At 41.7% G+C, this 12,720-nt stretch overlaps 1 protein-coding gene across 1 annotated transcript in view; it reads left to right on the top strand.

Moving 5' to 3' along the window:
• Positions 1-12,720, top strand: part of LOC139288519 (cadherin-4-like) — a 207,182-nt gene that overhangs the window by 164,101 nt on the left and 30,361 nt on the right. Inside the window, exon 6 of the mRNA XM_070909829.1 lies at positions 10,250-10,405. Coding sequence (XP_070765930.1) covers positions 10,250-10,405 — 156 coding nt within the window. The remainder of the gene's footprint in view (positions 1-10,249; positions 10,406-12,720) is intronic.

The following is a 12,720-nucleotide window of genomic DNA, read 5'->3' as shown; positions in this document are numbered from 1 at the left end:
CACACACACGCAGGGGCACAGACAGACACACATGAAGCTGTGGTACAAGCAAGCATACATCAATACTGTGTATTTGTGTAATACAATTCCACACTGCGCACTGAAACGTTTTACAGAATCTCCAGATGAAACGGCTCCTAAGATAAACAGTTTAGCACCAGATAAAAAGTTGCTGGTATTTTATAACTCGTCCTTTAACTTTGCAGGTTTCTCATTGCTTCTCGCTTATGAGTGTTTCTCACCAATACCCCCTGATGCTGCTTTACACATTTTTATTTGCTCTTCATTTCCAGGAGAAAAGAACATTTCCTCCTGATGCTCTATAAAAGCTTTAACATCCCACATTGTTCATAAAAGCAGAGTGATGCGTAGCTCTTTGCACAGCGCCTGGCATCGAGGCATACAGGGGACGATGTTATGGTTCATCTGAGGCCGTGCAAAAACGCTTCTTTATATGAGGTGATTTGTGCTGGTTGCTCTGTAGTCGGTGTCACTTTAAAGAGGACCCAGCGTCAAGCCAAGCGGCTGGGGCGGCTAGTGCATGTCCAGATTTTCAGTAATGTTTTCCCAATGACTTACGAGAATAGAAAGAGGGTTCACAGGAGCTGACCTCTGCTGGCTCTGATCCATTTTTCTGATCTGTATCAATCAAGGAATGGCAGGCCAGCTGCTTTTGAAAAAGCAAAAAAACACATGTACACCAGCCATCTGTGTGTCATCCTTATGATACACGTGCTTATGCTCGGGCAAAAAAACAGGCGTGAATTCGTAGACACAGATGCATGGCTGCACAAACATACACACACACACACCTCTTCACTCTTCCAAGGTTCATTTGTCAAGATGACAGCTGGACTCTTGCTGAGGTGGAGTTTGCCAAGCAGAATCCCTCGCTTGGTTAGCGGGAGCCAGAACATCCTGGGAAACATTCTGACACACACTTAGAGGCTGCAGTGCGACCATGTATGTGTGTGCGCGTGTACACAAGAGTGAGCAAGTGTGTCTTTGTGTTGTGAACGTGCAACTTTTCAAAACACCCAGCAGCAGCATGGCAGGGTCCAGCCCCTCTTCAGTTTCTGCCTGTGCTTGGCAGGGACAGGCTTGGCAGGGAGCAGCCCATTTTGTCAGGCTTCCAGTCAACATCAAACGTGCATACTGCTACTGCCTCTACCTGAACACCTTTCCTCTTTTGCTTTTCCACTCACATCTGGGTCCTTAGACATCTGTTTACCTCATGATACCTCCGAAGTCTTTGCCCCTGTAGGCTGAGAGGAATGCACTGTATGCTTTTCCTTCCAAACAGCCCTTCAGCTGTGTCCACTGGAAATGTGTCTGTGCTATGATGCAACTGGATGTTTCTCTGACTAGATTAAAAAAGACAGACAAATGTATTCAAACAGCATAGGATCCCATAAAGGTCACATGTCTGGTCTAGGGGGAAAAAACTCCATCCTCTTTCTCACAATATAGATCCATCCTGCCAAACGGATGTCCAATCAAACAAGTCCTGGCCACTTTTCTAAACTTTCCTGCCAGAAGGGCTCATGCACTGCTACAGAGTTGTGCTGATGCAGTCAATTCACAACCACTTTCATTTTTTCCCCCTTCCTCTCACTCTCCTGACTATTTTTTCCCTCCATTTTCCCTCTAGTCTGCATTTCTCCTCTTCACTGTTGCCTGATAGATTTAGAAAGTGAGAAGAAGAAGGAAGGGTGTGGGAGAAAGTGGTGTATGAAAGGTGGACAGCGCAAAAGTGTGTGTGCATGTATTGGGGCTGGAGGGGGAGTAAAAGGCTGGGAAAAGTGCAGTAGCAGCAGATTTCGTGCCACTGTCACCCTCTCTGTCTGCTTCTCTCTCCCCTACAAGTCTCCAACTCTCTTTACTCTAATTACCCAGATTGGGGTTCCTGGGGATGAAGGGACGAGGGAGGAAAAGGTTGTAACAGGGGGTCCTTGATATTGTCCTTGTCAAAGCCTAGGGGAGTGACTGGAGAAGTCATTCATGCATACATCACACTCCGGATTTCACAATTTAATCAATCCCCTAATGAAAGAGAGTGACAGAGAGAGAGAGAGCGGGAGAAAGGGGTAATAGTGAGATGGTAGCCTTCACACTCTAACCCTGCTAAGCCAAAGCTACGGGGTGTGGCCACTCTTTGTGTGCCACTACAATGGCTGCCTTATTTTCATTCTTCCTGCCTGGAAGAGGGGAGCAAGGAGGGCAAGTCACATTGTTACCTCCAGGGAAAATAGAACCTCTAATTTGCCATAAGCTTGCGCTGTTAAAGACCACACTCCTTTCACACTGCAATAATTGGAAAAGTCATTCACTGCTTAACTTCCATTACCCCATGTTATTTCCACTAATGTGAAGGAAGGTCTTTTAATAATCTCACCTGCGTCACTGCCAGCTATCATTCAAGTGACACAAAAGCACATAGAGCACACTATCTCTCCATTTCATTCAGTCACACACTCACATAGACCAGTTAAACCAGATAAATCTGAAAACGTATCTTTTTGGCCCTCTGTCCTCTCTGTGAATCTGAAAATGGCATTCTTGCATTTTAGCACAGACAGGTAAAAGGGAGCTTTTCAAAAGCAATGACCTAAGCCTGTTCATACCTGCCTGGGAGCTGTGAGGCAATAGAGTTGAAGTCACAACTTTCTCTGGCCTCTAATTAACTGTTATCTTTCATTTTAAAATGTCAATAAAGTCATTTTGTCTGATGACTTTGCGATTATAAAATAGCGATTTGATTAACGTCTCAATGAGTGCAGCATTTGTGAGCCACAATAAAAATCATTAATTATGATAGTTGATTTTGTTTGAAACAAAGTTTGTGTTACTTGCCAACCAAAAGAGGAGGAAGGTGAGGAGATTTGGCGTTTTGGCATAAATAAATGACATCGCAAGACTAACAAGAGTCTATCACGTTGTACTGAGGCACAGCAGAGCTATGAACTAATTGCATGCTAACATGCTATCAATGATAATAGAGTTAGAGAAGTGGGAGGAACAATTTTAGAGATCCTGGTTCCCATAGACAATGTTACATGATTCATAGTTGGAGCTCTTCTACAGCTTGGATTGGCATGAAACTCTATATATAAATATAAACAACTGCGTTAGAAAATATCTGGTTCTTTGATGAAAAATAGATTGTGTGTGTTGTGGAAAAGCTTGTGTACGTAAACATATCAAGAAGTAAGATATGACTCCCGAGGTGCATTTTGGCAAGAAACATCCAGTCACAGAGCTTTTATGTTAACAACTGTAACGATGAAGCGTTTTGAGAATCCTGTTTTTCTATGTTAAGGAACGTTGAAGATGTTGGATTCATGCTGATGTTTAGCAGGTTCAATGTTTACCACGTTCACCATCTTTGTTTAGCATGGTAGCATACTAACATTTGCTAATTAGCGATAGTTATACCAATTCATTCTGAGGGGGACATAAATGTCTGTACCCAATTTCATGGCAATCCATTAAATAGTTGTAGAGACATTTCACTCAAAACCACAAATGACAGCCTCATGTTTTAGAGGAAAAGTCAGGGGATCTCTCCTCTGGGAATAGTGAATGTCGGTACAAAACTCATGACAATCCAGAGTGGTGGACCGACTGACCGACCGACCAACAGACCGTCGTTGCCACCCCGAGAGCCAAACCACTTGCATAAATCATTAGGGTAGATGTACATCGTTTTCACGCCTAAACAGCGTTTTCAGATTTAACAGGCTTAATGTGGACTCATTCTTAAAGACATAGCCACAGGTACATCTGCTCATGCAGTCCTTGCCAACTAATGAATACAAGATGTTATGCAGTTTGTGTTTTATGTTTAAGTTAGTAAGTGCATTTTTAAAAATCCCAACTTCAGACTGAGATACTCAACATCAATCCTGTCCTACTCTTTGAAGAGATACAATGCTCAACATCAAAGCCTTAGCAAAAGTCTGTGTTTTAAAAAGGCCACAGGAAAGCTTTTAATGCAGACACTTTGCTGACTCACAGGAAAACACACAAGGTGTCTTTTTATCTTTGTGCGTGCAACAGAGCGCATTTGACAGATGGAGTGTGTGTGTGATATGCAATGCCATCTAAAAACCTCTCTTGTAGAGGCTCTTTCTCTTCAGAGTTAACCAGTCTGTGACCTGTTGGCCAATGCCAGTATTTCTTGCCTGCCTGTTAGGCTTTACAGTACTGTTTGTTCCTGTCGACATTTGTGTTTGGTGTAGCTATCCCTGTTTGTTGGGCTTTAAAGCCGTGCGCAGCCTAGCTTCAGGCTCTTTAGAGGTTTGCTGTGACTTTTCTGTCTGGAAGTGACGGTTTCTGCTGTCCTACTGCTCACTGAACCAGCGTCACTCTCTGAAACAGCAGCGCAGTACAGCACACCTAATTGGCACACTCATGACAGGCCTTTGTGTGTTTGTGTATTCGTGCCTGCATGTTTCTTGTTTGTGCATGACATGTTTAAGCCAGAAAGTGGCTTTTACTTTGAAGATTTTCTGGAAATACCATCTCAAAGTAGCTGAATTCAGTTTCTCTTCATTTCATGGCACTGTTTATTGTTTGTTGTGCTTTTACAATTTTGCATTTGTCCCAATATTCATATGCTGAATATATACGGTTATAATGTATATCTTGTTGTTTGTTTTTAAGACCTTACAGTAAAAATGATTACATTCATCTAAAACTCTTCTATTTTCAAACAGAGCTTCACAGACGCAGCCTACCGATCGTTTGAAGCTGTCTAGAAGATATAATGCACAAAGCTGCGAGATTCAAGTTGAGAGGACTCCTTCTTTTTAATGTGTAACCCAATGCAAACTGATTTTAGGAAATGTTTGACTGACAGTATTTTTATAGACGAGTCTTAATGTGGTTTATGTTTGCACCCTTCTCTGACATGAACAGTAACACGCAGTCATTTTGTTTCCATGTGGAACCCACTGTCAGCCACATCTGATATGTGTGCTGTCTTGTGTCATAAGCTTCAGTAAAATGGACTAAGTAAAAACAAAATATTCAGAACATTAAGGCTGTTCTCTATTAACAAATCAATGCATGGTTTTACATTGTATCCAATGCAGCTCAGAAACATGTGGCCCTTGCTTTAGTTTTACTGAATATGACTGTGATGCAGTCTGAATCTGACCTGGCTGGTAAAACAGCCTGAGTGCACACAGTAAAGCCAACAGTACATCTCAAAAGAAATTGAAATTGGCATGTTCTCACAGGAAGTATTTTTGGGTTTGTGACCACTACAAGCCTCCAGTCAGAGCTTCACTGCCTCCCAACACACCATCAGCGTCACTTTTTTAACAAAGGCATGTAATTAGTTGTGCTTTACCACAGGTAAAGGGGGTTATTATTGTTTATTGAGGTAATTTTGGCTTTTGTGACACTAGCTGAACTGAACAAAAAACAAAACAAACTAAGAAAGACTCTGAACCAACTTCCTGAATACACAATGATTTACAGTACCAAGACAGTTGAATAATTTGTATGGTAATTGCCTCAATTTCACCCGCAATGTCCCAGGAGCATTATAGCCATGCATATGGTAATTGCAGTTCTCTGTACATGCTAAACTGCAGATTATCTCCAACCTGCCCTACCTGTACTTCAAAAGCTTACAAGTATGGGAAAGACCAATTATAATATATATTGGTCGGATGTATAATAGCTGCACCTATACATGCACTGACTCACTAAAGAAAAAGAACAGAAAGCACCAGGTCAGGTGTTTTATTTATGCATCTGTCAGGTGGTTTGTAGATTAAGGAAGCGTTAATCAAATTTAGCATGTAGAAAACTAGCACAGAGTAAAGCGGTCCATATAAAACTACAGCATACACCAATAGATAATGCTTATTAACGTTATTGATGGATGAATGGGAAGTTTTAAACAAAAGCGGCCACTCGTTTTATGAATACATTCACCTTCTCATCTATCTTTAAAACAATAATCCCTCCATTCTATCTCCTTGTTTGGTTTAGGAAACAAACACACTCTTTAGTGTTTCTGTAAAAACTGTACCAGGGCTAGTACTAAACCTTCTTCTTCTGCTTTTTATCCTCTTTTTCCGGTATCATCACTTTCACAGCGCCTCCATCCTCTGGTGAGGAGGACAGACCTGCAAACATAATGAGTATTCTGGCATCGACAGTGATTGAGAACACAGCAAATTCTATTTTGAATTGTGTATACTGGAGCCCTAAGCCTCTCCATGTTCCTCCCCTTTTGTTTACATATAGCGCCTTCTCTCCTAATCTGCCATGGTGAGAGTTGCGTGGGCTGAGGAAAAGCTTGAACGCTGAGGCAAACAAATGCAATAGTAATATGCCAAGGATAAACTAGACCTGCGGGTAACACTTTACTTTAAGGACTCACTATTGAGCTTTTATAAGCAGATTACAAACATTTATAAAGGGTTTATAACGACACTATAATGTAGTTATTGTACACAGCTATGAGAACATTTTAGAGACATTTAAGAGGTTTTTAAAAAAACGAATTATCTGTATATATACCAGCCTTCACTTAATTGTGTTATAGTTGTTGACAAATACATGAATTAACACTTATATACACTTATATCTAAACTGTTGCCGAGTTTAGTTAAATAGTTAAATATACGCAAACAAAAGTATTTTTTCCCCAAACCTCATCTGTGCTGAGGGCTTTTAGAGCTTTTTGCTTAAATTTGATTGCTGACCTAAAAATAGTGCAGAATCAAAATATTTCTTCTTCATTTTACTTTCTTCTTGTGCTTTTAAATGTTTCAAAATCCTCAAACTCTGTGATTATTTCCAGGTTTACGTGAAAATATATTTCAATTTGGTGACAGACTTTTGGACCCCACTGTATATAATCATATCATTAACATATGTAGTAGTGTATATCTACAGCATGCAGTGCAATCACACATCTAAGTGGTAGTAGCTGGATACTTTTTAAAGTGTTAGTTAACATGAATTTTTAAGTGAGAATTAATTCCTCTGCACCCCAGTAACTGTGGTAGAACGGCGCTTCTGTGTTATTCATTCTCCTCTCTTCATCTCCTCTTGTCTGTTTTCCCCGAAGACCCGCTAGCATGATAATTTCTCATTTGATTCAGTTTTGCCTGGCAGAAGGGAGCTAAGCTCACTGATAAGATCTCCTTAAGAACCAGACAAGTTGTCAGTAATGAAGGGAATTGCTTTGATCCGTCGACAAATAGGTCATTTAGACAGTGTCTGGTTTCTGATGCCGGATGATACAGTCATGACTCTCTCTCTCTGCCTCTCTCTTTCGCGCTCACTATCAATCTCTCTTAACTGAGCGCTTCTTGTCCACTCTCTCTCCCCTATAGACACACATACACACACACACTATCAAACAAAAGAGGATAAAAGTCAGAGGGAAGGAAAAAAAACACAAAAAAGAAAAAAAATGAAAATCAGTTTTTGATTATTATTGGCCCTCTTGAAAATGAATTCCTTTTGTTATTTGTTACCCAATGGAGACGTTTTATGTGTGTGTGTGTGTTACTGTGTGTTATTGTGTGAGGTGTGAGATAGCAGTGCAGCGAGCGAGAGAGAGTTTCCCTCTCTTCCTTAAAGGAAATAAAAAGTACTTATGCAGTTATGAGAAGCTCTTCGTGTTCATCTCAAAAAGCCCAGCTTTTTTCAACACATTTCCTCCCGTTTCTGAAGCTAAAATGGCAGAATGACAGTGAGAGCTGCTCATTATTGAAATGACATCCCGCCTGTCACATATTTTGTGATAAAAGGAGGAGATTGATAACATGCAACAACAGCTAGCTGATTAATTTCCTTGACATCCATTATTGGATCCCTTAATGCATAACCATGTATATATATGCATGTGATATGCCTGCATGTGTTATTACTTACATTATTAATCCTGAGCCAGACAAAGCATGATTGCGCAAGCTTGAACGCGCTAATGTGTGCACACGCAACCATGCACAAATATTTGGTAGAAACAGATGAGGATAAGGATTCTGGCGCATTTTACGTGAACGTTGTGGGAGGGAGAGCAAATTGGTTGGAATGACTGTGGAAACGTGCAGCTGAATCTCTTCCCCCCCCAAGCAGGACGACTTGGAAACGGGTGGGAAATCAGAGGGGCGGGGAAAACCCAAATGGAATTATGGAGAGCTATCACTTCCTAACTGGTGAGGATTTATACGCCACTGCCAAGGCCAACGGATTGAAGTAATTTCATTTTTCATGCATGGCTTCTGTCCCCACGGAGACCTGAAGCGAAGAGAGAGAGAGAGAGAGAGAGTGATGAGAGAGTACAGCAGAGGGGAGAGATGAGAGGAAAGGGGAGGAGTGGAGATGAGAGAGAAAGAGTTGGAAGGGAGAAGGGAGGGCAGAGGAAAGCAGAGACAAGGAGAGGGGAGGAGAAAAGGGGGATGAATGAGAGGGGGGGACAGTTTGGCAGTGGGATGTGTAATAATTGCTTGTATTTTCTAATGCGACAGGAGAGGTAGATGGTGTAAGTGTGCAGCACTCTCTTTGCTTTGCCTATAGAGGAGGGTAATGGCGGTACATTGAGAGTTCAACCGAGTTGCTAGCAGGATAGTTGTTAGTTTGTTGGTGTTTAACGGGTAGAGCTTCTTTGAAGTAATAGCAGTCGATGCCTGCAGCTCGTTAATTATCATAGCTGTCAGCAGTAATTCGCTGAGATATGTGCAGAGCATTCTGACGTCCTCCTCCCCCGATTCCCCAAAGAAAACACACATACTGACATGCACAAATAGCATTAGCAGGATGTTGTGACAGCTGCTCTTGCATTCTTACAGGGAATTTTGTCAATAACTGATCGCGTTTATTTGATTACAAAAGACACACCTCGACCGGATCTTTCTAATAGAGAGTTGATGATAATGTTGATGCTGATGAAGAGGAGGAGAAGGGAAACAGTGATAATGGCAGTGTCGTGATGGTGACAGGTTTTTATTCCACCAGTAGGAAAAGTCAGGATGACACCTGTCTAATACTGTATGTCCCTCCCTTGTCCTTGTTAGTTGCTCCAGCTATTTTCTCAGCAGGGCAGAATTCCTGGTGTGTCAAAAGTGTGGCTAAATTGGTTCCTCAGGTGGTGAAAGATGGAGACAACTTTGGACAGTCTTACTCTGCGGGTACACTCAGGCTCTCCACTGAAAGAGTCATTGATTAGAAAAAAAAGATTGGCCATTCCTCTGTGTGTGTACAGTATGTGCCCACATACTGGAGTGAGTGTATGAGTCCTTTTGATACACCGGCTGATGTTCACGGGTTGTCATGTAGTTAATGGAAAGAGATGGGATGCTTGGATGTTTGGACTCTATTTGGGCACTAAATTGAAAAACTCCTCCAAATGAGTCCCAATTACACCAAATCACAGACCTAGCGGTGCACTTAATGCACCTATTAGCTGTCTATCTGGCAAGGAAAGCTGAACCACAAATCAGGCCTATTCTAACATTCTGCTTCCCATCTCTCGTGGTTATTAAATCATTTTCTTCTCCTGTGCTCCCCTGGATTTGAGATTATTTTCTCCTGGCTTTTGCCCCCTCAAAATGTGTTTATTGTCATGCTGCCTGTTGTTGCTTCCCTAATTACACAACAATTACAACCTCATATTTTCACTTTCCTATCTAATTGTCATTTTTGTCTTTAATCCCAGAATAAATCACTGTCAAAGTTATCTGTAAATATATGTTGATTTCATTTCTCCGTTCCCCAAAATATTGAATTAAAATTTCTCTTTTGAAGCTGTGCAATTCTGCAGAATGCATAGCGCTCCCTGCGGCAGCACTAATGGAATCCTTGAATATGTGGTAGCTGGAAATGCCAAACTGTGATGAATATGTGTGTGTGCGCAAGAGTGCGTGCCCTGGGTTTGTGTGTCTGTGTGTTTGTGTCTGTGCATGTTTCCAGTGAATAATACGCAATATCAGGTTTCTGAGATTGTGTAAGGACAAAATTATTAAACACAGGGGCTGTATATCACAAACTGGTCCTTGAATAATAAACACCCGCCAGCACATGCTGCACCAATAGGTGCAGGTTGGCCATGGCAACTGTGTGTTTGAGTTTAGTTTCCTCAGGACAAGAGAGGAATAGAGACAGAAGACGTTGTGTGGCTCGGTGAAACACAGTATGAGTCTTTAATAAACACTTAATTGATTGATTGATTGATTGATTGAATGATTGAGTGTTCCTCTTTTATTGTTTTGTGATGCAGATTCGTTCAGACCAGGATAAGGACATCTCGATCCGATACAGCATCACTGGGGTGGGAGCAGATCAACCACCAAATGAGGTGTTCAACATTGACCCCGTGCTTGGAAAGATGTTCGTCACCAAACCTCTTGATCGAGAACGTCGCTCTTCTTACCATGTGAGTGTCTCTCTCTCTCTCTCACTCTCTTTCACATAAACACACAGACATTCAGGCACACTGAACAGCAATGACCTTTGAAATGAAATCCACAAATATTATTGCACAGCCATTTGACACATACATATTTTTTACCCTCTCATATAAAGAAAGAGAAAGCAAATAAGCATAATTCCCCAAATTACTGTAAACGTGCCCTTAAGGAAGTCAATTGACAATAGAACTGTAGTTGGAGAGCTTCCAGTTTTAATGCTAGAATAACATAAAGACTGAACAACTAGCCACACACTGAATCTTGTTTGTTTAACCTGTACATAAACACTAATGTAAATGAGTTCTTGGCCCAGTGCAGCATGCATGGCCATCTTTGTTTCATCCATGCTGTATTGAGGTGGTACCTCATTTGAATGAAGTTTCCAACCACACCTCTCCTCTCACCTTTGTGCTGAGAATGCTGGTCTAGGCGTGAAAATGTCAAATAGTCGACGCAAAGTGCAATTTTGAAGAAAAGTAGTAACTTCTTGTATTGCTGCTTAAGCCTGTCTGTCCGCTAGTCTTCCTGCTTCCGTGAAAACAGAGCCCCAAGGCTTTGATGTAGTGAGCAGCCACACTGGGCTCATCCCTTTAAGTTCCTGTCTCTGGTTTTCTCTGTACCTGCTGCTATCCTTGTATTTATATGGGAGTCTAGTCTGACTTACAGTCCTGATGAGCTGGCAAGCCCAGCCTTTTAGTGGAAGCTGAGCAGATTTATACCCAGGAGAAACTCCAATCAATGAGGTGATTTGTTAAGAAAGGCGGAGGCTTGCTAAAGGCTGTTTAAGTTAAACTCCATGTTTGTTGTAGAGGAAAAGTGTTAGTTGGTGTGGAATACAAAGTGCAGGGGGAAACCAGATGAGACAAGGAAAAGATGTACGTGTAAACGGATGAAGAAAGGTGTCGCAATTCAATTCAAGGCCTCTCACACCAGATACTGTTAGAGCAACAGGAAAGCAATTAAACTATGTTGTTGAAAACATGAACATCCTCAGTCTAAGAACTTTAAAAACAAAGAACTTTACTGAGCAACACCATCCTGGAAAGCCATAACACACACAGAGTTAGAGTTTGACTTTGTGCTCCTTCTTTTGTTTACTTTACATTTCATGCAAGGACAGAACAAAGTTACGGGCTAGTTCTTTTTATTTCAAAAGAATGAGCACTCTGCAATTCAAAACCAGCCATGCAACAAGATGCATTCTTATGAGGAAAAAAACCTTGGAGCTTGTGGGTCTGCTGTTATCTATATCAGGATGCTGCCTCTTTGCCAAATGCCGAGCGCTGCCTGGTACAGTCTGTTTTCTCCCCCCTGCCTTTCAAGATAATAACTTTAATGTGGACCCAGAATTACATTTTGCCTTCTTTAAACATGGCGGTAATCTCTGACTCCTGCTGTTATTGAATTAGGGTGTGGGTGCATGAGGGATGGAGGGATGAGGGTGGGCAGAGATAAGGGGCCTGGCTCCTAGCCTGTTACAGCACGGGCGAGATGCTATATGCGATGGCCGCGCACGGATATTGGGTGCAGGACGGATCAGACAATGCAGTGGAAAAAGTAAAGTCAAATTAACCTCTTGGAGACCTGAAGGCACAATTTTGGTGGAGGTGCAGAGTGGAGGCAGACGGTGGAGAGGAGAGGATGGGCGGCAGTGGAGAGGATCTTCACCTCTCTGAGGAGAAGAAGCCGATGGAGAATGCTATTTATTCTCTTTCCTGCCACAATGAGCCTGGAGGCTATTTCACTTATCTGGTTCTCGGGCTCTTGCAGTGGTCAGGTAGCACTTTTCCCATCAGGCATGCTCAGATGGAAAAAGTACAATTCCCTCAATTCTCCATACATGACGAAAAAAAAGAAATCTTCTCTTTCTGTTCCTAGCATGTTGTCACTTTTACCCCAGCCCCCTTTTCCTTTCCTCTTCCTTTAGCCTTTAGATGAATATCCCTCACATCAAATAAGGTGCAAGGTCCTTCGGCTGAAATTGATTGCTGACATTTTAACAGAATAAATATTTACCAACCTATGTTGTTAGGAGCAGGATGCAGATACTATCTGAATTCTGTTTTTTTTTTTCTCCTGTATGATATAAACTAAACATCCCCAGTGCTTCCAGCTGACAGGAATATCACTGAATAAGTCATGTTCAGGGATATAAACATTCCCAGGTAAGGTGAAGTGAATCAGAACAGCTTTAGAGAGAACCGAGGAGTTCATTTTGAAATGCCACCTCAGTCTTCACTTTGACCTTCACGTATGGAGTGAAAAAAAACAAACCACAAGC

This window comes from Enoplosus armatus, chromosome 8 (genome assembly GCF_043641665.1).
Source record: "Enoplosus armatus isolate fEnoArm2 chromosome 8, fEnoArm2.hap1, whole genome shotgun sequence".
In the NCBI taxonomy this organism is placed as follows: domain Eukaryota; kingdom Metazoa; phylum Chordata; class Actinopteri; order Centrarchiformes; family Enoplosidae; genus Enoplosus; species Enoplosus armatus.
The sequence above is the reverse complement of the archived record's forward strand: the minus strand, read 5'-3'. Positions and strand labels throughout refer to the sequence as shown.